This window comes from Patella vulgata, chromosome 1, assembly GCF_932274485.2.
Source record: "Patella vulgata chromosome 1, xgPatVulg1.2, whole genome shotgun sequence".
Classification (NCBI taxonomy): domain Eukaryota; kingdom Metazoa; phylum Mollusca; class Gastropoda; family Patellidae; genus Patella; species Patella vulgata.
The window spans coordinates 35,092,578-35,118,403 of NC_065879.2; the positions used below are offsets into that span (position 1 = coordinate 35,092,578).

General features: G+C 36.6%; 1 protein-coding gene across 5 annotated transcripts in view; it reads right to left on the bottom strand.

Moving 5' to 3' along the window:
• Positions 1–10,164: 10,164 nt before the first annotated feature.
• Positions 10,165–25,826, bottom strand: part of LOC126828465 (monocarboxylate transporter 14) — a 28,718-nt gene continuing 13,056 nt past the window's right edge. For 2 of the 5 annotated variants that reach the window (XM_050558205.2, XM_050558214.2), the window contains 5 exons: positions 20,249–20,446; positions 17,927–18,070; positions 15,323–16,645; positions 13,149–13,199; positions 10,165–10,414 (listed from right to left, as the gene is read on the bottom strand). In XM_050558205.2, coding sequence (XP_050414162.1) covers positions 10,284–10,414; positions 13,149–13,199; positions 15,323–16,645; positions 17,927–18,070; positions 20,249–20,444 — 1,845 coding nt within the window. In that variant the 5' untranslated portion in view covers positions 20,445–20,446 and the 3' untranslated portion in view covers positions 10,165–10,283. Of the gene's footprint in view, positions 10,415–13,148; positions 13,200–15,322; positions 16,646–17,926; positions 18,071–20,248; positions 20,447–21,202; positions 21,282–21,356; positions 21,376–22,449; positions 22,497–25,826 lie in introns of those variants that run through there. The other 3 variants (XM_050558232.1, XM_050558241.1, XM_050558222.1) reach the window with 3 other exon arrangements.

Sequence of the window (25,826 nt, forward strand, 5' to 3'; positions counted from 1 at the left end):
CCAAAATCAACTCGAAAATAGGAAATTAAGAAATAACACACAGCGATAATAGCGCCCCTCGTTTTTTCCTAATTTCTTATGTTCGACTTGCATTTTGACTTGTATACCGTCTTGTCGACTTTCGACTTAGTCATATTTTTGTATTTATTGATGTCAGTAAGAAAGCGCCAACACGCATACCAAGCCAAAATGCAACTCGAAAAGTAGAAATTAGGAAATTAACACACCACGCTATTTGCGATTTTCGACTTTTCGCCTCGGAAGTTGTTGTAGTCTCAGTTTTCCAGGTCGCATTTGAATACGTGCAATCGGGGCTCACACTGTATTTCGTTCTTTTCCGTCAAAATGGATAATAATTTTTATATAAAAAAAATGTTCATATTTTTTCCGCCAACTGGGGTATTTTATCTGCCAAAAATGTCTGATACCCCCCCCCCCCCAAAAAAAACCACCTTAGGCTACAACAATGTACTTTATTATATAGGCCTATTATAAAACAAATTTCCCGTACCGATATATACGGGGATCACGTGGCTAAGTGGGTAAGACGCTGGCTCGCTAGCCTGGAGGTCGAGTGTACGATCCCTGCATTGGCCGAGAAAGTCCATCCAGATTTTCCGGCGTGGTTTCCCCGTGTCAGTGGTGCAGGACGGAGGGCCTGACAAGGACAGCTGTCTAGTCGTTCGGATGGGACGAAAAACCGAGGTCCCGTGTACATATTGGCGTGCACGTAAAAGATCCTTTGCAGTTGGAATTCGATATAAGAGTAGGCCGTAGCGACACTGTCCGGTCAAAATTTCCCTCATAGCACACTGTATGGCGTATGCCCGTCTTCATTAGCCCAGGTTAGAACCAGAACAGTAGGATGTTAAACCCCATTTCATTTACATTACATGTGTAGGTATACCATGGACCGTATATAGATGGACAGGCAACGAGTCTCGTTGGTTGGTTTCTCTGCCTCTCGCGCGAGACACAGTGAGATCTCAATGTCAATGGCAAATCAAGCGATGTGATTTTTGACATTGCAGGATTTTATACAGATTAATTTCTCGAACTCCTCTTTAGAATTTACGGTATTCTTATAGTTACATGGTAATTTTTCAACCCGATAAGTATTCCTATCCGGTAGTGACGAATTTCTCCAGTTTAGAAGTTTGAAATTTCCAAATGCAGCAGTTGAAAATTGTGAAATGATCGATTTCAATATTTTCGTAGTTTTTGTAAGCATTTTGGTTTTGCTTAATACTGTATAATACTGTCCAAAATGATGATTAATTGTGCAGAAGTAAAAATTAAAGAGTGTTTTAGTAGGTTTGTTTTTAACGAAAACTCAACATGTTTTTTTAGGATTCACATGGGCGCGTCCGAACTCCGAAGTCAACAACAACGATGTGTTCATACATTTACACCCCAATCATCAGTTAGTAGTCTATCTATGTATTGGTTGCAAAAGAAAAAATAGAATAGCAAGATTAATTAAAATATTATGAATTGATTTCTGTTTCTTTGCCTTTAAACTTAAAGACCACGTAAGATCAAAAATCTAAATTGCATGTATGTATAGCCCATGGTTACTATATCAACTTTACGGCAAGTTCACACCAATCTGATTAAAATTAAGTCCGCTGTTAACGTTTAAGTATCCGACACGCCAAAACGCTTTTCGATTTTTCAATTACGACCTTAATCCGGTTGATTAGCTGGTGACGTCACAGGCACTACACATAGGATATACATTATCTATACAATATCTCACCGTATGTACAATATAGCACTATCAATACACACGGCAACTGGGCAAGCGTCTATTGACGGTCCAATTACCACGTGACTGGCCTAATCATAATCGCCGAATTATCGTCTTTCATTGGTATAGATTAGACATTTGTGATTGGAATATTTTAGAGTGAATTTAAAATGTCGCATCATGCCGTAAAGCAATTTAAGCTGCCTTTGTTTAAATAGGCCACGTGTCAAATGAAGATGACTCAAGAAATTAGCGCATTTACCGGTAATTTGGATAACCCCGTAATGCTTGATATCCCAAACTTAAGTACAGAAATACAAATGGTGCCAGTCATTTGTCGATATATTTATTATTAGCTATATATAATAATAATAACCATTTCTAAACATAAAGAACAACTACAGTGAATATGGAATTTTCCGATGACTATGCATAACATGTATAATAGATCGCACTCATTTCTCTGCCAATCAACGTTTGGTATCTTATTATCATGTACCGTTCCATGTACTACGGGTGTAGTAAATGAGGTTAAACTTCGCCGCGAAAATTGCACGGGATCATTCGTGGAGTTCCTGGTGCCGTTTGGTGAGTGATTAAACTGTCAATGTTGTTGTTGTTGTTGTTATTGTCAATGTTGTTGTTGTTGTTGTTGTTGTTGTTTATTACAAATTTAACGTCCAATACATAATGCATGATATTATGGACAGGTTGATTTGATTAAGTTATTTACTTAAATAAAAAATAGAAGTTAGGTAAAAACACTAATTAATAAAAAGTTCTTGTATATCTAAACGTCACTTTAAAACAGATTTAAAATAATTAAAAGTTCTTGTATATCTAAAAATCACTTTAAAACACGGTTTTAAAAATGGCTTGAAAATCGTTGTCGTGGGAAGAGAGGGCGGGTCATCTTCTCACTTTGTCATAATGAAAGTTAAAATAGGAGATGCAATTGTAAAATACTTTTATTATAAAGAAGATAACCGATGTTACACATTATAACCTAATCGTATCAAAAACGTTTATCCATCCATCAATTAAATGTTGTTTAAACCCTAATCAACAAACAATATGAGGCTACTTGATTACAAAAACACCGGTGAGCAATAATTATTGGGTATATAGTAATTTTAAACAACTTATTAGTAAAACTTAATTTATTTTATACAATTAATGTGTGTGTGTATGATTCTACCATTAGTTCGTTCGTGAGGTATTACGCACACGTTCCACTCACAGTCATGTCTTTGATCTGGCCGGCGTAAAAAAAGATAATTACCTAATCAACATTCTTAATCCCACTAATACTCACTGCTAAGACCAACTTGAAATTAATTTATGACCCATGCCTGTATAACTTTTATAGTCGGATTGATTAATTAATGACAGATATTAACGACACTACACTTTATGTGGAAAAGCGAAGTGCTCGCAGTAAAAACCACATAACTGGACCCGTATATTTTTTACATATTAAAAGTGTTCGTCCTATAAGTTCCATATTGTAAAAAATTAATTAAGAGTTCAGGACTTCAAAGTTTAAAAGTTGTAGGCACTCTAAATTGGATCTTAAATTAAAATGAATTACAAAACAAATTATTCCGTATTCAATTGTTTTATTTAATTAGGGGGATTAAGGAATCCTTCAGGCGTTAAAGAATACACACGCCGGCTGTATATAGGTAATTAAGGAATAAATATTCCGAATATGCATTCGGTCACTGTGACGTCAGTGGCGTCTGGGGTCTTTAGCAGTGGGAGAAAACCGGAGGACCCGGAGAAAACCCACGGGGTTGAACAGGCGACCCTACTCCTTGTCACGTACAACCGGGGATTCGACCCCCCCCCCCCCAGTTGACTCAATGAAAGACCATATGATACAGAGTGCAGCAAACCTTGGATTTGATAATAATAGTCCGGTGACTCAATGGGGTAATAGAAGAATTTATAAGACCACGTTTTTATAGAGCAGTTTTTTTGTGTGTGTAGATTTCGATTCTGGGTGAAAGGCGGCGGGACGATTTACCCAATACTACCCAATACCACCCGAATAGCACTCCAATATCACCACATACAACCCAATACTACAACATAATGGTGCCTAATGAGCATATTACTTGATTTTTTTCAAAAATAGTGAGATATATCGTGGGAAATGTACTTCGAATGTGATTACCGATGTCTGGCTGTTCCATTTGCCTCCCTATATCACCCAACTCAAGCAAATAATAACCTAATACTACCAAATACTTATCAAATACTACTAAATACTACCCAATATTATAAAATACAAACCTAATATCGTCAATTAGCAGCACATCAGTGTAATAATTGCAACGAATATTCGATAATTTACAGAAAATTAAAATATTTTCGCAGTTATCTCCCTTTACAATCGGCAGGTAGATATTAGATTGCTACTCAGATTAATCATCTTGTTGAACTTTGCAGTTTGTTTCCAAGACAAAAAAGAGTTTTAAAAGAAGTTAACAAAGATTTAAAAAATGCATCAAAATAAAATCGGTTTATAAAATAAACAGCCAAACATCCGAATAAAATAATATTTTAGGGGTTGATTTAAAAATGTTCATTTAACGGTCTCGTGGCCTACTCAAAAGTCTTCTTCTACTATAATTATTTCTTCATCTTATAACACGCTGTCTACAAGTGCACGCGTTCCTGTAAAAACAAATTGGGTATAATATGTCAGGAAAGCACACGAAATTATTTTTATATCTGTCTTTTAATGACCTATTAACGCGCATTCTTTGTCTTTTAAATGATTCCGGTTCCAAACTAGTCGCCCTTGAAAAAGCCCCTCTTGTCAAAATTTCACCGATTCTTCGAATATCGTCACTATTGAACAAATTCTAATTATTCTACGGCATATATCCACAGGTGACGATGTCGCGGCCATGTCCATTACCACCTAAATGAATAGACACGGTCACCAGTTTCCTCCCACATATGCATATGTTTATATTTATTTTTTCATGTCAACGATTAAGTTATTGCATATATACTTAATGGACGATGTTTTATTTTAAAATTAACGAAATTGCATTTGTTTATTACAATGCACATGTTTATTACAAATGTGTAATGCTCTACTCGTATATACATTCCACCTGACTTAACAATTAATCAATGGGGTTAAGATTGTTGATTGGGTAATCAAGTTCAGGTTTATTTATATTATCAAAGAAACCGACAGAGCTGTAACACAGCCGCAAATGATAGTTTTGATGAACTGAGAAGTGTCGCGTCGAGAATTACACACTGGAAAGAAACATGTGCAATTTCGTTAATTTTAAAATAAAACATCGCGCAGTAAGTAAATACGCAATAACTTAATAGTTGACATGAAAAAATGAATATAAACATTTTAATTTTAAAATAAATACAAACAATCGACACTAACTAGGTGATTTCGGGACTAACATAATAGTTCAATATTCCATTAACTTGTTTGCGCGAAGGGGTGTTTAACAGTGAGATAAAACCGGGGGACCCGAGAAAACCCACCTTGTTTGACAGACGACCTTATCAAGTGGTAAGAGACAGATGGGTCATTTTGGGAATAAGGGGGTTTTGCCGAGATATGCGGGTAGGGATTTGGGTGTGGTCGGTCCAATGGGGTGGATATGTGGTAATGTTGATTATCACAGCACTTTACATCTTTCACTCTTGGATAACTGTTTTGTTTTGTGTGGGGTTGGGGGGGGGGGGGGGGTAAGCAGACGTTCCAGATTAGTAATATAGATTAGTAAAAGATTAATCTATAGTTTTGTACATCTGCAAAGAAACAAAACGGTTATCCAAGAGCACTATTTAGAGATGTAAAGTGCTAAAGAATGATAATCATGGGCAAGGAATCTTCCTTTGGTTTCCCTGATAATTTGACATTTTCAATGTTATTGCACACATTTGCTGGTTTACGCCAGTTTTAGCTGAAATCATATAGAGAAGTGGGGTGGGGTTTTCTGTGCAGTAACAGCGAGCATATTGAGCAGGTGTCAATGTTACAAGTCATATATAATACGATTCATACGGTCTCTGTTGTTAACCTCTTTAACTCGTGAAAACTATGCTTTAAATATAACTTAACGTTCAAATTTCAAACTATTGTGTTGCATTGTGCTGCATCTTTGTTATGTTAGACCCAGTTAACACATTATGTTTTATAATTATGATTTAGATCTAGAGAGACCCTAGATTATTCCACTTGTGAGGCCCCTCCAAATCCCCCAACCTCATGACTATAGGAAGATGAAAGCGTGTTTTGACAGTGTCAAACATATTATACACTTTAGTCGGAGGTCCCTTAGATCTTGGGGCCCCAGTCTTTAGCCTGCCAAGCCTATTGGTGAACCCAACACGGTTTATAGCAAATAGGTATACCGCTCGGTCAATAAATAACTCAATATTTAATAATCCACTTTAGTCAGTGTTCCCCAGTCTATTGAATATACTCGTAGTGTTCATATTTAAAAATACTACTTAGCGATATATTTGTAAAATAAATGTCATAATATGCCGCTTTAAAGTGTATGACATTACGAAAAGCCAAAAGGTTAACATTATTTATACTACCATTCATTTTAAATAAAATGACAAATCTAGGGCGCCATCCACAATCCCACCCCACAATGAATGTCAACAAAATACTGGCTATAACATTAAGCGTCCCAGTAGAACATAGACAGTATTGTATAATTATATAGTTGTTCGCCGATCGTTGTCTCGTAGGAAAGCAGTTTTATTTAAGTTGACACAAAGTTTATGCCATATATGATGATTGTGCCTATAACACTGAGCAACCTGAGAAAATTTTGAAAAATTGAGTCAATATCCTAGCATTTGAGGTCATTCCTGGTGGAAAGTCTTGTGCATTGAATCATACGGTTAAAGTTACAATTTCATATTTTTAAGTTATATTTTTAAAAGGTATTAAAATAAAGCCCTAAAATAGATGGTATCTATAAACAGTCCTACCTTGTTAAAGAATAATCCTATTAATCCTATAATTCACTATTGCCAGTTGAGAAATTGGCAAAAATATCATTTTCAACTTCAAATTTGAAGATAGCTATTCCATGGTGGAGAATAGGAAAACAAGGGAGGTAATTGGGAGGTAATTTGCTGGACATCTGAAGCATTTAATAAAAATTTTATGTGTTCTGTTATTTTGGGGTCACCCTGTACAAGTGAATGTAAATTTGAACATTAAGAATAGATTTATCAAGTTCAAATTTTAAAATATATAAAACATGTGTTAATATTTTTGGACGGCGGTGTGTGTGTGTGTGTGTGTGTGTGTGTGTGTGGGGGGGTGCTATTACTACGTTCGGTGGGGGTCTCTCTTTAAATAGATAAATAGAAAATGACTGTTAATTATCCCATAAATTTCATCATTTATCAAACTGAGTATTCATCCTCGATTTTATACTGAAAGTGAACTTTCGTACTGCCATTCACTGATACCGTAGGTGTAGATGAGTTTATCATCACCAGTTTACCGCCATCAGTCTTAATCCGCCGAGAGTATAGGTCGCACTATAAAAGTTGGGAAATACTTGTCATGTCAAAAAGTACACGCGGAAAATCATTTCTTCATTCAAAATCATATAATTTTTAAATTTCTTCAAATAATCTTTCTATAGTGAATTGAAAATTGCATGCACGCCACCTCATTACACAACTTCCGGTAAGTAAGTGTACTGTTACGCACGTCTCCTCCACAGGCGTCCAGATCAACGCGCAATACGAGTATTGTGAGTTCGCTACCAGCCTAGCACGACGACCTAATCAATGAAATGAGAAAGAATTCTATGTTGGACTCATAAGAATAATATATAAAGTTCTGTCATTGTTCTCTGTTTTTCTCTTGCCCCTGGGGCGACTGGGTAAAATTTGAACATAGTCCTTGGTAAAAACTCAATGGCAATAAAAGCGCGCTTTTTCGAATCATGATGCTATTCCAAGAGAAGTTTTTCAGACAACGGTACTCAATTTAGTAGTCGACAGTATAAGGACTTGGCTAGAAGCTATGAATTTAAAATTTCAACGTCCTCACTTCATCTTCCCCAGTCAAATGGGCTTGTTGAGAAAGCTGTTGGTATTGTCAAAACTCTGCTAAAGAAATCTATTGATGAGTTAGTTGTATTTTACGTCCGCTTCCACCGAGGTGATATCGCAGACAATCTGTTGAAGATAAAAGTGACTTTTATATGGGTTTACACATATACAGATCAACTCCATTAGAAAATGGTCAATCACCTGGTGAAATGTTATATGGATGGCGATTGAGATCAAATTTACCAATTAAAGAGAAACTGTTATATCCGAAACCTGCCAAGAATTTCAAAAAGAAAAGGGAGGAAAGGAAAGGGAAGCAGAAAATGAATTATGATAAACGCGTAAGAGAATTGCCAAAGTTGATTCAAGGTGATAGTGTGCACATGCGTGACAATGTGAATAAAGTGTGGTCAATGCGAGCTATAGTGCAACGCAAAGTAGCTCCGAGGTCATATATTGTTTTGACAAGTGATCGTGTAGAATATCGTAGAAATAGAAAAGATCTATTAAAATGTGAATTCCGTAAACCATTTGTGTTTCGCGATAAAGTTCAATATGATTTTGATAATGATGATGATTTCATTCAATTCAATAATCCAAATCCTATGCCAAATAATTTGGAACGTGAAAATGTTAATGCGCAACAGCGAAACGAAAATGTTTCACGAAGGTCTTAAAGAAACGTCCGTGCTCCAAGAAGACTGACAGAGGAACTGTAAAATTTATAAAGACAATTTGTTTTTAAAAAATTATTGTTGGAGTTCTTATTTACAGAGTTTGAATGTTTAATATTTAATTAATAGGAAATCAATCTAACCATGTTGTGTTAGCTAAGCTTATAGTTTATGTAATGAATATTATTAATCTTTAAAGGAAGGGAGATGTAATGGTATAGAATCTGCATGAAAGCAACTAAGTGTCTGTAGCCCTTTAACTTCTACAGTACTCTCTATTTAGGTCAAGTTACATCATACTGTCACAGTTGTGATGTAATAACTGTATTGGTTAATCTAGACTAATAAAACATGGCCTGGCCAAGTTAGTTAGTGCTTTGTAAATCAAACAGTAATTCTTATTAAAATAAGAACAAAACAGATTTCATTATGATGTCATTTTTCCACTCCTCTGTTGTCTTATACTGTCTCAGCACTATTATATTCATACAAGGTTCACATAAATATAATGAATAACAATCAACATATATGCCATGAACTTTATGTCAACTTAAATCAAACTGTTTTCCGGTGAGATAACGATTGGCGAACAACTATATAGGCAATACTATCTATGTTGTACCGGGACGCGAAGTGTTATAGCCATTATTTTGTTGACATTCATTGTGGAGTGGGATTGTGGATGGCGTCCTAGATTTGGAACCGCCGCCTCACCCGCTATTCTCAGCTTCTAGATCCGCTTCTGGCCCCTAGAAAACCCGTACCTATGGATCTCGGCTCCAGACCGTGTCACTCGTACTAGGAGCATTTGCCATCAATCGGTCTCATATTTGCTTCTACCTCCCTCCCACTCAGTAACAAAATCGTTATGTACGCCCCCGCCGAAGAGTTCTGATTGCATTGTCAGCTTCGGTATCAATGTATGCCACTTCAATATTAGAAGATACAGGAACATATGCGATCCAGTGTGAAAGATTAAGCATACCTTGCTGCATGTACGATATCCACATATTTCTGAAGCAATGGCCCGAGAAATCCCTCTGTGGCCATTGCTGGATTGCCTTCTGATACTTTTGAGGGAGTGTGTCTATTCTTCCAGTTTAATCAAATCTATCTAAAGTACAGCAGCAACATGACAGCCCTTCGTTTAATCTGGGGTCTTCCCTAAAACTCTGGACAGTGATTTAAGGTATTAAAAACGGTGAAAGTGTTGTTCGTCTCCACATTGTATTCGTTTTGATAGCCTCGTTTGTCATGCAATTAGTTTTTCTGAAATATTTTGCTATGCACTGGTTAAGTGGGCATAATAAAATCGTGAGTCATGACGTAACGTTATGTAAACATATTTGGTCCAACTGGGAGCCCTGTTTAAAGCGTAATGATATTGTTACGCAGTTAGCTATTGGTTGTTAATCGGACCATTGACCAGTCATAATTTGGAACAGAAATTTGCTTCCTTTACAGCAGTGTTAAGTGTGAGATTGGGTATGGACATCCATTACTAATTATAGCTAACACTAACAGTATCTGGGTTTCAAAAGCTGAAGCTACTGGTAGTAGATACCCGAGAACGGGAACAGGCTTTCGAGATAGGATAAGCATCCTAATATCATTAAAGTTAATTCAAAATTAATAATAATGATTATGCAAATAACAACATATGTTTAATTCATTTTATTAAGCATTTTCGTACACAAATATAACAGAATGATGGGTTCAAAAAATAAACAAAATTTATATAATATACATGTATAAAAACAAATATTCATATATAGGCTTCAGTTGTCTTTATCAGTTTTTATTTCTTCAATTTCTACGACTAGCTCCGGAGAAAGTTCATTCGTGAAAGACATTGGTTCCAAAATTTGTACCATAAGAACAAAAAATGACCCAGCAAAAATAACAAATCCTGGAATGAAAGGAATATATAATTTACGACAAACATTGACTTTCCATGTTAAGTCCATACCTATTCGTGGCGCATAACCCTTTTGTGAATATTCTTAATTCTTATAATCACATAAAGCCCAACATGTCACAATCTTTAACATATCGAAGGGTGTTGACCATATCCATTTTTTGCTACTTTCGATTAAAGAAATCTTTCGGATCTGTTGCCATTTTTGTAGGTGATTTCTTCAGCCCATGTTTGTTTACTTCCTTAACCTTCCGCCGCAAGATCATAACTGATGGGGGTGGGATTTTTTTCATAAATGAACGTTTCAGTTCAGCAGCAATGAAGGAGTTACTTCCCTTGGATTACGTTATTTTTTATATATCAGCTATAAAAGCATCCTCTGCATTATTAATAACTAGCTCGAAACCCGGCTTCCTCGACATTTTTTTGTACGCTTTTCCCGCTACCTTACATCATCCGTTACTATTATTACACTTAATTGACATAATAAATGGTAAATGTTTTAATGCTATTTACAACATGTATCAAGACATAAAGTCCTCTGTGAAATATAAAAACAAAATATCTGAAGCCTTTCCCAAAAAAATCTCACCCCACTTTTATTTGCACTGTATTTAAATGATCTCGAATCTTTTTTTTTTATTAAAACATGACTGTAAAGGCGTTCAAATAGAATACTATGAAAATGAACTTTTAAACTATCTAAAAATATTTGTACTTCTATATGCTGATGATACTATTATTTGCTGACAATGTAAATGATATGAACAAATTGCTAAATATATTTGGTGAATATTGTACTCTATGGAAACTAAATGTAAACATAAATAAAACCAAGGTAGTGATTTTTGGATCGAGAGGTCAGTCTAATGCAACTTTCTCTTTACTAAATCATGATTTAGAAATATGTGATTCATATAATTATCTGGGCGTTGTATTCTCTAAAGGATGGAGCTTCGCGCAAGCGCAACAAATAATTAAAAAGCAGGCTTCTAAAGCTCTATACCTCTTGTATTCGAGGATCCATAATCTCAATCTGCCAATTGACTGTCAACTTAAACTTTTTGATCATACTATATTGCCGATTTTACTGTACGGTTGTGAAATGTGGGGATTTGGGGAATTACCCCCCAATAGAAACTATCCATAACAAGTTTTTAAGAAATACCCTCAGTATATGTTATATGGTGAAACTGGGAGATACCCTTTAAATATTTATATTAAGCATAGAATGGTTAGCTTTTGGATTAAAATGACAAGTGGTAAAACTGGCAAGTATTCTTTGTTATTATATAAGTCTCTGTTAAAAAATGATGTAAATCGTACTAATAAATGGCTAATGACTATCAAAAATACTCTTGACGAATGTGGATATAGTTATGTATGGAACTCACAACTTGCGCGAAATCCAGTTAAACTGAAATATGAATTGTTACAACGACTAAAAGATCAGTATATTCAAACCTGGTCGTCAAATATCCAGAAATCGAATAAATCTGTTAATTATAGAATCTATAAGACCGAATTTAAATTAGAACAGTATCTTATCTCATTGCCGAATAATTATAAATATACTTTTACATGATATAGAACATGTAACCATAGACTCCCTGTTGAGGTCGGGAGATGGACGAGTGTAGATTTTGAACAAAGAATTTGTCCTTTATGTGAAGTAAATACAGTCGGCGATGAATATCACTGCCCTTTTCAATTGTACTTATTTTATTAAAGAACGCGAAAAATATATATCCAGATATTATTATACAAGACCTAATAATTTTAAATATAATAATTTTTTTAATTCAAGCAAACAATCAATAATTATAAAATTATGTATGTTTTTAAAGATAATACTTAACAAATTTATGTCCATTGACTAAGAAATTAAAAGCCCCCGTCTTGTAAATATGTAAATAACCTATCACATGTCATGTATTTGATCTGAGTTGTGAATAAAGTTCTGTTCTGTTCTTCTGTTAATTGCAGTAAAACAGTCCAGCATACATTTTAGGCTCTGCTAAACTAATAAATGATCCTGACCTTCCTAAATCTTGCCTAAAACATTCACAGGGTAATGTTGGTTAATTTGATACCACATGTGGGGTGGGCGAGATATTTGAAGAAATCAATACAACAATCAACTCGATGCAGTCTACACCATCGTTTATATTAACTGAACCCCCATTTGTCAAACTGTTAACAAAAATCACTATTCAGTCGATTTGCGTTTTACAGTGACTCGATTCCTTTTTTGAATTACATTTAACAAAGGTCACTATCGAAGTTCAGAAAGCTTGATAAAAATTGCAGTAGTTGTTAAGACCGACTTTTGTCACATTTTGTTTAAATTCGATTCGACCTAAACTGATGTTTATAACACTGATCAGTCTTACTGTCAAAGGAAAACAGACCCGAGCTGCGATTTCTTGCTATATTATTACATAAAAATAATATAAAACCCCACTAATATACGTAGAACTGCAATTGAATTTCAACTGTCATGGGATCTTTAACATGCACACCAAGGTGTACATGGGACCTTATTTTTCGTTCCATCCATACGCTATCGCTATTCATGTTTTATTGGTCTGGATCCAAATATGGAGAGTACGTGTCGCCCTCATGAAATGATACAACTTTAAATCCACATTTTTGTCAAAACAGTCATCCTTGAACTGCCTTTGTAAAAAGAAATGTTAGAAACTCTTTTCAAAACATGACTTACCAGCACAATGATAAGCGAGATTGTAGGATTCTGTAATGTCATAAAGCCAACCTGAAACATACAAATGTAATTTGGCGATAGATTTATTTAAACCAGGCCAATGCCCGATTAACCAACTTCGTGTTTGAGCACATTTATATCTAGTACGAGACGTGCGTATAAAGTATTTTAAACCCAGATTATATACATGTACATAATTTGATCTTATCAAATGTCTGTTATAATATCGCTCACCAATGCAAGGTTCATTTACGACCTAGTGTCCTTACCTACATGTGTATACCAATGCGACATGCCCGCTAGTTCAGTGAAATATTTATTTATAAAACAAGAATGTTGTGTGGTTATTTAAAATAGTTAAAACAAATACGAAAATAAACCAAAAATTAAATGAAACGAAATGGGACTTACATCGAGATCTGAAATATAATATAATGAATTGCGGTTTAACGTCCTACTTTTCTGTTCCGACTGGGATAATGTAGACGGGCATACGCCATACAGTGTGGTATGAGGGAAATTTTGCCCGCGAAGCGACACTACGGCCTACTCTTATTTCGAATTCCAACTGTTAAGGGTTCTTTTACGTGCACACAAATGTGTACACTACTATTCGCTGTCCCTTGCCAGTCACCCTCCATCCTGCGCAATTGACAAGGTGGAACCACGCCTGAAAATCCCGATGAACTTTCTCGGCGGATGCCGGGATCGAACACTCGACCTCCGGGTTAGCGAGCCAATAATGTCTTACTTTACTGAGCCGCCGTGGCTCCCAACATCGAGATCTATGCACAGGGTATTTGTTTGGACGCAAAGTGTTAAAATTTTGCGAATGTTTCTCACAAGCTGGCGTTATTACAGTCGCTTTGCTCTTAGATCCCATGTTACAATAAACTGACACTGCATGTTACATAAACAGTGCTAAATGAGCAAACAGCTGAACTGTGACAAACACAATAATGTTAATGTGGCGTTAATGTGATGTTTAATTTTTGACTATATACCATATTTCCACAATATACTAATGTCCATATCTCAGCGATGAAGGGATAAATCCGTATCAAATTTTGCATGTAACCAAATTGGTAAACTTCCTGGCGTAACTGAACTGCAAAATCATGGCATGGAAAAAAAAACCACTATTGGTTCAGCGGACGCGCGTCGAAATTATTTAACTTTTTGGATAATTAGGTGAATTTATACACAGAGAAAAAGTATGACCTAAATATTCTGTCCTCCATATAAACCAGTGAAATCTGCCAATGCAGCACCTAACATACCTACGGGGCAAGAAAGTATGAACCTCTTGCATTATGAAAAGTTTGTTTTGAAAAGCAGGTTTTCCATTGAGGGGAGTTTTAAACGTCGTGTTCACTGTGTGTATTTCACAATCGGACATCGATAATGCACTCCAGCGAAAAGAATGCACGACAGTTCTGTCGATTATTGAGAAAATATCAACTTGACGTTAAAGACCGACAAGAGAAGATGCAGCTCTTTTGAGACTCCTGCGACGTTACCCTTTTGCACTATGCACTATTTTGAAATGGCTACCTCGCCGTCTCCTATCCTACAGAACTGATCGTAACCAGCTCAAATCGGCTTGATATGGTGCAAAGAGACCTGTCAGACGACCGCTTTTGTAACGTGCCCATAAGGCCTCTCACGGCTAGCATGGTGCCGGGCACGTCATTATTGGAATGTGGCTTCATTGCGAGCAATCAATTGGTCATGGATATGGAGACGTAGAAACATGGCATGTACAGAGTAACAGCCTAGAGGGACTTATCAGTGCATAATCGTGACGATCTGGATCAGACATACATCCGGAATGGTTCAGACCAACGCAGAATCAGATCCAACGTCTAATTCAGTCAATAAGCAGGGGAGTTCAGTTCAACATGTGATCCAGACTGGCAGAGGCCTTCCCAGATACTGACTTTTTTCACTGATCTATGAACAACTTGAACATGACACAAAATGAGATGTACTATAATTATTTAAGATTAATTGTAGTTATTAGACTTTTTACAGCAAAATCAAATGAAACATCCCTAAATACACTTGTACAATATAACGACAAATTAGTCTTAATACTGCGTGGGATTTACCATCGTTTTACTTTAATCGATAACCCCCCCATCACAGATCATTTTTAACATTTCAGTACCTACCTGCTAATGTTGGTGTTATAAAAAATGCTATTCCACTCATCATCATCTGAATACCAAAGCCGGTAGCTAAATGCCGAAGACCTAACAATTTTATCAGAATTTGACTAAGAACAACGTAGGTTCCTCCATAATAAAACGCAAAGAATACTTGGCACAAATGATAAGCCCATATATTGGCGCCCAGAAAGGGCATACAAAACACTAGAGCTCCTAGTAACACTTGACATCCAAAGCTTATTAGCAGGATGTTAATGTCCGGATGATTACAGAATAGTCCACCAATTAAACGAGCTACAATAAGACTAACACCCTGTGTCATGTATAACTGAGGTACCACAGATATATCTATCCCTTTCGAAACAATCATGGACGGGTAATGGATGAAGTTGATACAATATCCAAACATCAGAAGTAACTGACTTAAACTTAAACACCACAACGCTTTGTTCTTGAGCACACTAACATCGGGTTTGCACGAGAATTTTTTTGAATCTTCTTTAACAATGCCTGCTTCGCGTTCTTCTTCTTCAGTCAGGTAAGTACCAAGATGCTGAATACTGGAATGGGACTCCCACATCAAGTTTCCTGTAGATGCTTGAAGATGTCTACGAGATACGGACGAAAGTGATTGTATACTGGTAATGAATCGATTCTCGGGTTTCAACACAGACATGGAACTACCGTCTTTCATAATAGAGTAATATTCATGAATATTACGGGAATTAATGGAAGTCACACTGTTCTTAAAACCATTCTTGCTCAAAGATTTATTCATATGTGGCGTAGGCGATCTGTTTTCCTGTGGAGAGTTTGGCACGGTAGGAATACTTTCTTTGGAATTATGGAGGTTGTTCAGTTCAGACATAGAACCTAATTTCGACATGTTATTGTTTTGACGCGTAGGGCTGGGTCCTGCTACTTTAGAAGCACATACATCAGACTGGTTCTCTTTTGGGACATCACACTTCAGTTTTTGATTATACTTTTTAAGTAACGGTAAATTTACAACCCCACCATCTTTGTCTGATTTTGAGCTTTGATTTGTGTCTTTCTTAATACACAACGCAGTACAGCAGTTACTGGTTTCGTCAACTGGGAAGAACAGTGCTGATAAAACGCAAGTCTGTGCTACTATGCACCCCAAGATGCTCAAAGCTGATCTCCAGCCAAAACTTTCTATGAGGTAGCGAATGAACGACGGGCCACAAATATAGCCAATCCCTGGGCTAGAGAATGTTATACCACATGCAAGAAGTCTTTTCTTGTGAAAATAATGACTTGTTATGACACTCACTGATGTATAGAATATTCCGGAACCACCTCCTGAAATACGAAAGTACAAGACAATGTTAAGGATGTGAACTTGTCAGTGGCAACATATGGAATATTGCTCTGTAAAAAAACCACGTGGGCCAGGAACCGAGCATGGCGTAATCGTCGCCCTCTTGAAATTGTGACGTCTGAGAAACAAGCATGCGGAGCATTAAGAAAAACAAAAAACAAGAAGAACAACAAGTTCGTGGTTGAATAAACGGTATCAAATGATGTGAAATTATTGGTATCATATGAGATTTAATTTAACACTACATTCAATGTCATTCTTATAACAGCTCTGTTTAATTAGATGCGTTTTTAATATTTTTTTAAAACTATGGTTAAGTTCATTGATTTGACCTTAGGATATTTTCCCAGTTACGATTCGCGGTACCATGCGCGAATCAATCATGTGTCAGATGATTGTACGGAGACTAGAAATGGTTGCTTCTTCTTCTGGGTGTCACTGTTATCCCAAGAGGGTAGTGGCTACTGGAATGTTTTTGCAAATGAAGATTCTAGTCCCTGCGATCGCTGTCCAAAACATAAGGGTGTTCTCTTTTAATGAAAGATGGGCAGTGATACTTTGAAAGATTTGACCAGAGCAGCAACGCTGTTTGTCGTGAGTCCCTAAGTAAATAAACGCCAAAACCTTTCTACTGCAAAACACAACTATATTTTGCAATGTGCTCATAGATTGATAAAAATCTATCAGCATATGTGTCTCACACAGTGCAACCGTGTATATCAATTCCATCTCGATGGAGTGATAACTAACAAGGCAATAGCGTTCAAAGATATCTAAAAGGCTAATAACGTTAACCTCCAGTGCGCCAATATGATCTAGGCCATTAACTTTGAAAGTAATTATCATAAATCAATAGCCCTCCGGTTTATGAATATATGCAATGCATAACTTGAGCCTTTGGAAAATGTACCACTACATTACAATGAAAACATGAGATAGAAATAAACACCAGTTGAAAATTGAAATATTTGAGATATTTCATGATTGCTTTCAGGCTCTAAACTTTAATGGAAGTAACACTAATATGTATATTAGATCAAAATATCAAATCTTTCAACCGTTATCGGCAGTGTTTACGGTCAGGATTACATGAACCATATCTGTCCATAGTTAAAAGTTTATAGAGACGCTCATTCCCCAAAATTCGCCATGTTTTGACATGTTATCTTTTGTCTCCACGGCAAATATCACCATCAAGCACAGCTGTTATATCTGACAATCCCCCTTTAATAAAACGAGTATTATAATAAAAATGTACTTACCTGCTATTACTCCATAAAATAGCATCAGCTCTTCAAATGTTGTAGAAAACGATGATAGTAATAAACCCACTGAGAAGAGAATGGAACCCAACATTGCTGCAACTCGTATAGAGAAAGCATTGCAAATAGCACTTGCAACTATGCCTGTAAGAAATTATAAAGGCAATAAAAAATAATTAAAAAAAAAACAGAAATGAAATGAGGTTTAACGTCCTACTGTCCTGCTCCTATACTGGGCTAATGAAGACGGGCATACATACGCCATACAGTGTGCTATGATGGAAAGTTTGCCTGGACAGCGGCACTACGGCCCAGTCTTATATCGAATTCCAACTGCCAAGGGGTATTTTACATGCACGTCAATGTGTACACGGGGCCCCAGTTTTTCGTCCCATCCAAACAACTATACGCTGTTTCTTTCCAAGGATCGAAAATGGGACCTCCAGGTTAGCGAGCTAACGCCTAAACACTGAGCCACCGTGCCCCCCCCCCCACACACACAAAGGCAATAAATGAGATGGCTGATAAAAAAGTGTAGGTAGCCAGTCGAGATGAAAGTGTATAGGGCCATTCCGTGTCGAATCACCCAAAACAATTGAAAGATAGGCTGCCAGGCAAGAAACATACGCCCATAGCAGCTAAGCCGCCCGTGAATTCTTCGAGGTTTTTCTTTTGTCGGTAATGAAACATTTACCATACACTAAAATCTGATTAAGAGTAACAACTCATTAAGAAATTATCAGAAATCCTTGTGAAACTACCCTTCCACCAAAACCTATTTTAGCAATTTTGAACGATCAGTTCCAGGGCTACAGACATTTGACTATTGGCGACCACGCCCGTTTTAATAAAAAAATGAGAAATTTCAATAGGTCACATCTAAGAACCGTTACTCCGATTAGGCATACATTTGGAATACCAGCTTTTGAAGCTAAAAGAACTATTTAAACCATTTCAGCAAAATCAAAGGGTGCACGGTTTACCCCATTGGGTGATTTGACATGGAAAGACCCCATGCATATGGAATTTAATATTTGTTTATCGTTTATTATATACTTCCGATTGCTAGAGAAAGAAATGGGGTTTAACGTCCATTTGACATAAACTAGGTCATTTCGGGACTCAAATACGGAACAATTTTATTTCATTAATTCGCTTGTGGGTAGGGGTGTTTAGAACTGGGAGAAAACGGGAGGACCCGGTGTATTCTTACAAGGCTGGGCAGGCCACCCTACTTCTTGGATCGAAATCATGTTAGACCACTCTGACCCCATCCCACCAACCCCCGGGTTTGATAGATCTAAAAATATTAACTTGTCGTTAAGGGCACAACAATTTACATTTCTATTCTTCGGGAACAACGGTGCATCCAATTTCTCCAGCAAAACAATAATAATTTAGTTGCTTTTATCAAAAGCTTTTAGTTATAAATGTTTAAGTTTTGAAATTTTAACAAAACATCGTACACAAGAATTGAGTGGGTTATACATGTATATATATTAAACAAAGAGAGAGGGAGAGAGAGAGAGAGAAATGGGGTTTAACGTCCACTCGACACAAACTAGGTCATTTTGGGACTAACATATGATTTAATTTTATTTCAATAATTCGCTTGAGCGTAGGGGTCTTTAGCAGTGGGAGGAAACCGGGGGACCCGGAGAAAACCCACGAGGTTGGACATGCGACCCTACTCCTTGTCACATACAACCGGGGATTCGAAACCACGCCAGTTGACTCAACGACAGGCTTTATGATACAGCGCGCACGTGCTAACCATTCAGCCATCCAACCCCCCTATATTAAACAAGACCTAGAAGAACTAAACAATACACTGGTTTGACCTTTTATAACAGCTATGTATTCATTTGTTTAGATTAAAGCAGATACAGTACAAGTACTTCTATGTTTACGGTAGATAAATAGATAAAATGTAAACTTGGGCTTGATAGAGTTGGGTGGATTTAAATGTGTAGTTTACTCACATGACTTGTAAACACCACATGTTGCGTGCATATTATAATACTTATGAGAGGGTGACGTAATAAAATTGGCTTGTTACCATACACAAATGCAATGGAAACCCCGGGGACAATTTGACCACAATACTAACATACTACTTTTTTTTTTAGATCATGCTGGGGTTTCATTAAGGTTGCAAGTTCTCACATCGGGTCCCAGTAAAGTCAACTTTCGTAAAGTAAAACCACTTCTTTTCGCATTCGCATTGATATATTCTTTTTCGAGACAGCAATAGAGGGATCATTTTTACGAAATTCATAGTTTATAAATGTCAAGATGTTGAGTACTGCAGTTTGTTTTTACCTAAAAATAACTGCAACCCTAAATGAATGGAGCAAACCAAAGAAATATAACTACGAGATCCCTCAAAGGTCTCCAAGAATTCCAACTGGAATATACCCTGGGACACAGCTTCCATAGCGTAGAGTGCCGAACTTGTAAAAGCTGCAAATAATACGACCCAAGCCCATCCTTGGTCTATATCTGATTTCTTCGCCATGCCTGAAAAATATAAATATCCCATGTCTATAAGTCCCAATGAGTTTTTTTTAAATACAAATCCTATAAAATGTGAAACAAAGGCAACAATTACTGAATGATATTATTTACAAGCACGTTAAACATAAAGCTATACCAAAGGCTTGAAATGGAAAACAAGGGACATAGCTTTTCATGAAGGACTAACCAACATTTAGAGTGTGTATCAATTTCAAATGTTAACTTTTGGTGTAGGACTTAATCTTGTCGATAATTATTGAAAATCGTAATTTTTTACTGATCGAAATATCAAATAGATCGAATAATAGCTTTAACCATTCTAGTGTTTAAAAGATTGTATGCAGCCTATAAGTGACATGTCACTTTGAAGCTTTTATCCAAAATCGCTGTAGTTCACTATAAACCATATAAATGCATACGAGCATACGTCATGTAATGTGCTATGAGAGCGGCGCACCTCGCCTACTCCTCCTCTAATTCCATCTCTTCCCCCACATTTCACCAGAGTGCACATGAAATCTCGGAACCATGGGAACGTACAGATGCTGCTCTTCGCTAGGCCCTCCGTCATGCACCACTGACAAAAGCTAAAACATCGCTAGGACGGAAGCACAACAGACAGTGACGTGGGAACCTGGTAGAGTTTTTACGGGTGTTAGACAGGAGGTATACTTGAAAATGAATCTGGAACAAAAGGGGGTGGGGGGAGGGGAATCCCTCCGATTCCCCACCCGGTCCTATAATTTAAAGGCTGCTTACCCCACGCACCACTGACAGGAAGCTTCTGGTTATGGAACCTTTACCCCTAACTAGTGACTAGACATGTCAAGTTACCACAATTAGAATATTAATGGGGGTTAAATATATCGCCTAAATACAACCACAATGTATCCGACGACTTAAAATATCCTACCGTTTTAATAGCCATATAAATCATTTTACATACACATGCAGTTTATGGTCTATGTTCTAATATAAATTTTACATGGGATATTAGGTGTACTACTACAGAGTAACTGCAAGGTAATTAATGTATGATGTGACAATTCTAAATGTCAAATGTATGAGGAAATCCTGCAAGACGTCTTTGTACCCAGTTTTAAAAGGTTATTTGAAAGTATATGAGTGTTATATGAAGCCCTGGCAAACTATAATATTGTAAAAGTTTACACCGTTTCAATTGACATTTAATGTTGTTCGGATCTTACCATTTGTTGTAAACTTACATATAAAATAATATTGGTTATATTCGGGTGGGACCGGGCTGGAAGTGGGTGTTTGAATGTGTCGTGACATTAAAATTTTACACCATTTTAATTGACATTCGATGTAAACTTACTTAGAAAATAATACTGGTGGAGGTGGATGAAAAGTCGAGTTAAACTGCGACACCGGTATGAGGATATAGATTTCTCCTTTAAAAGGTTCAATATGTAGGATTTGGTTAAATAGTCGGTCTTTCGTGCAACAATAATTCAAAAATAGATAATGGAAAATGGATATATATATTGAACATTTCTTGGTAGGAGTTGGTGATATTGACCACATTGTCGATCGGTACTGTTCCGCATTTTACAGTTTACACAGTCCCTTTGTACTTAAAGATAACTTATGCAATATTTAGATAAAAAGTTTGTCGTTTTTGCTGTAATAGTTCAAAAATAGATACTGACCAATGAATATATTGAAAATGTCAATCAAATTTCTTTATTCTGGGCTACTGAGGACGAGATTACGCCATACAGTGTGCTATGCGGGACATTTTGCCCGGACAGCGGCGCCACGGCCTAATCTTTTATCGAATTCCTACTGCCAATGGATCTTTAACGTACACGCCAATATGTAGCCTACACACTACCTCGGCTATTCGTCCAATCCGAACGACTTAAAATGGCTAAATAATAATTTATATAACATTTGAAGCTATAAAAAAGACCTGCAACAGGCAGCGTTAGCTCTTACATAATGCATCTTTAATAATTAAAAAGAAACCATTATATACTTACAAAGTGGTGAGCGTATGCTTGTTATTAAAACAACGGCTTTTTTGTGTCTGAAAATCACACTTTTTTTTTGAAAAATGTCATCTGATTCGTAAGTAAATAAAACCGATAAATAGATGACATTTACATCACGTGTCAAAGTTAAACAAACAGTAAACACTCACGCAATCTTTACTCTTGCTGAAACCGGTTCCACGGACGGAGAGTGTCTTGTGGCCCTATCCCCTGCTATGTCAAGATCAGTAAATTGTGTTTCAAATAAAATTTGATATCGTGTCTTCAAAGTTTTGTAAATATATCAAGCTTAACGCACCAATGACAGTAGGATATTGAGTTATGGACCAGATAACTATTTGCAGCACAATAGGATTAACTAAGTCATTTAGGGACTAAAAAATGGTAAAATTTTTGTGATTCAATAATTCGGGGTCTTTAGCATTAGGGGGGCCCGGTGGGCCCGGAGAAAACCCATTAGGTTTGACAGGCGACCCTAAAGTAAAGAACGCAACTTGGTAAAGTAAGAACGCCACTTGACTCAATGACAGACCTCATTATCTTATCAAACCTTCATTTAACTTCAGGGTAAAGGGTTTAAAAATTGTCACACAGGTGTTATGCAAGAGCTATATCTGCCTATTGCAAGTCTTTCTTTATGCCTTTATGTTATATGAAATATACTTCAACTTCCCAAGAGCATAATCAACTCTCGATACAATCGAATGCAGGAGATTTCCAACAGATTTTAATACGATTTACAGTTAAAGATGGGTTCCCGCGTATGGACTAAAAACATATTCAAACTAATTAATTTGTCATAACTTTGCTTCAAATCCTTCTCAAACATTGTATTTGCGAAGGAATGTCCTTCTATAAAAATTCGATCAAACCAGGTCATGTTTACGTTATGTGAGGAGAATTCATTGCATACATAAGACGATGTTGTCTTTAATCCCTTACTATTTATTACAAATATCGAATCCTAATTAAATTCGCGGATTATCCACTACCCGCGTCTTTTTCCGTCATTTTTATCTCAGAAAGTGTTGTACGTCTAACTCTTAATAAAGTTTATCAACTTGTACATCGTTGGGCTGTTGATTAGGGGAACCCTTACATTTTTGTCCTGTATACACTCCATGAGTGTTTTTCGGGCAATCCAGTATTTTTCTAGTAAGATTGATATCTCTACTTTCCATATATACCAAAATTACCATACCATACTTTTATTGGAAATAACCACCCATCTTTGATGACTTAAATTAACAAGAGCATCAGTACCGCTGCAATATACGTCCAAATTCCTGTGAGACGGGGCATGCACAAAAAAAAAAAAAAAAAAAAAAAATTCTGTCTTTACAGTATAAGGAATAAATATGCAAAGTTCCAAAATGATCCATTCAGAATTGCAGCCTGTAGACGATAAACACCCAAAATTGGCGTGCTCGGCCCCTGGGGGCTGGATATGGAACAATATAAGTAGGTACAACACTATGATAGTTGATGCCGAATTGGGTCCAAATCTGTTAATAATTGCAACCTGTAGATTATTTACAGACAAAATAATTACAAAAAATGTGTGTGGCAATGCTCAAGCGGGGCGGATCTAGAAATGGTTCCACTTTCTTTGAGCAAGTTTTGTAGTCAATTGACCAAAAAAAGTTACTGGCGTATAACTCGCTTAATTTCCAATAACATCGACCCCAAACTGTACTGAACATAGCTTAACATATAATAAAGCAATTCCCATTGAAATAATGGTGAAAACTTGCCGTATAATTATATGATTTGATTAAACCCAATTGCTATGCGAAATTTCTGTTCGGTTTAAAATGGCCACCGAATCAGAATCACGGGGTGTCATGTCACTCGAAAAACTGTTCGGTAAGATAAGATTATAATTTCAGTGTTCTACTCTTCACTATTTGTAAATTATAATTACTTATTTCCATGCAAACTGTGAAGATATGTGTTGAAAATTTTGCAATTGAACCTAATTTTACTTGCTCAAAGCCTCGAATGGTGTATCAATTGCAGCCGTAGATAAGAATTATCACGGCGTAAAATTGCAGCTATGGCGGATCATGCGCCAAAACCAATAGTTGCCGTCTTTAGGGTATATACCAAGTTACAAGATAATCCATTCAGAATAATTGTAGCTTTCAGACGGTAACACAATAAATGGGCGTGGCTCTGTCGCTGGGGGTCGGAGCACTCACTAAAACAATAGTTGCCGCCCTTAGGCTACAAGAAATACATATGCCAAGTTCCAAAATGATCCATTCAGAATTGTGGCCTGTATATGATAAATATAAAAATTGGGCGTGGCTCTGTCCCTGGTGGTTGGGGCATACACCAAAATCAATAGTTGCCGTCCTGAGGCTATAAGGAATACATGCCAAATTCCAAGACGATCCATTAAGAATTGTGGACTGTAGGCAACAAACACACAAACAAAGAAAAAAATGAGTGGCTCTGCCCATGGCGGTCGGGCATTCACCAGGCGACGCACAGCCAGACAAAAAAAAATTGGGCATGGGTCTGTCCCAGGGGGTCGGGCATACACAAACGAAACATACGCCAATGTGTACACGGGACCTCGTTTTTTCCCCATCAGAACGACTGCACCGTTGTCCTTTTCAGGCCAGCTTTAACTCTGGAAGTAATTTACAGAAATTGTTGAAAGTCGACATACTTTTTCGTTTTTTTAATTTAAATAATGCATATAAATTTCATACAGATAGAATAATAACTTTTGTTGTTCGAATGTTCACAAGGTTCAACAAAGTAAAACAAGGGCCATAACTCGAGAAGTAATTGACATAAATTGCTGAAATTCTATAGGCTTCTTTCTTTCACTAATCTAAATGATGTATATAAATTTAATTCAGATTGGATGATATCTTTTGGGGTTCGAGCGTTCACGAGGTTCAACAAATTGAAACAAGGACAATAACTCTAGAAGTAATTGATGGAAATTCAATAGGCTTCTTTTTTCACTAATTTAAATGGATGCATATAAATTCCATACAAATCAAATGATATTTTTTGTCGTTAGAGCGTTCGCAAGGTTCAACAAAGTGAAACAAGGGCCATAACGCTAGACGTAATAAACAGAAATTAATGAAATTCAATACACTTCTTCGTTTCACTAATTCAAATGATGCATATCATATAGATCGGCTGATAACTTTTGTCGTTAGAGTATTCAAAAATGATCTTTAAGAGGCATTTAGTAACTGGATAGAGCAATAAACTATAACACATACTTATGGAATAACAATTACTGATTTACTTAGGCGACGATTCGAAGAGTATTCTCCCAACGTTTTCAAGCAAGTTGAGAGAATACTCTTCGAAACGTCGCCGAAATAAATCAGTAA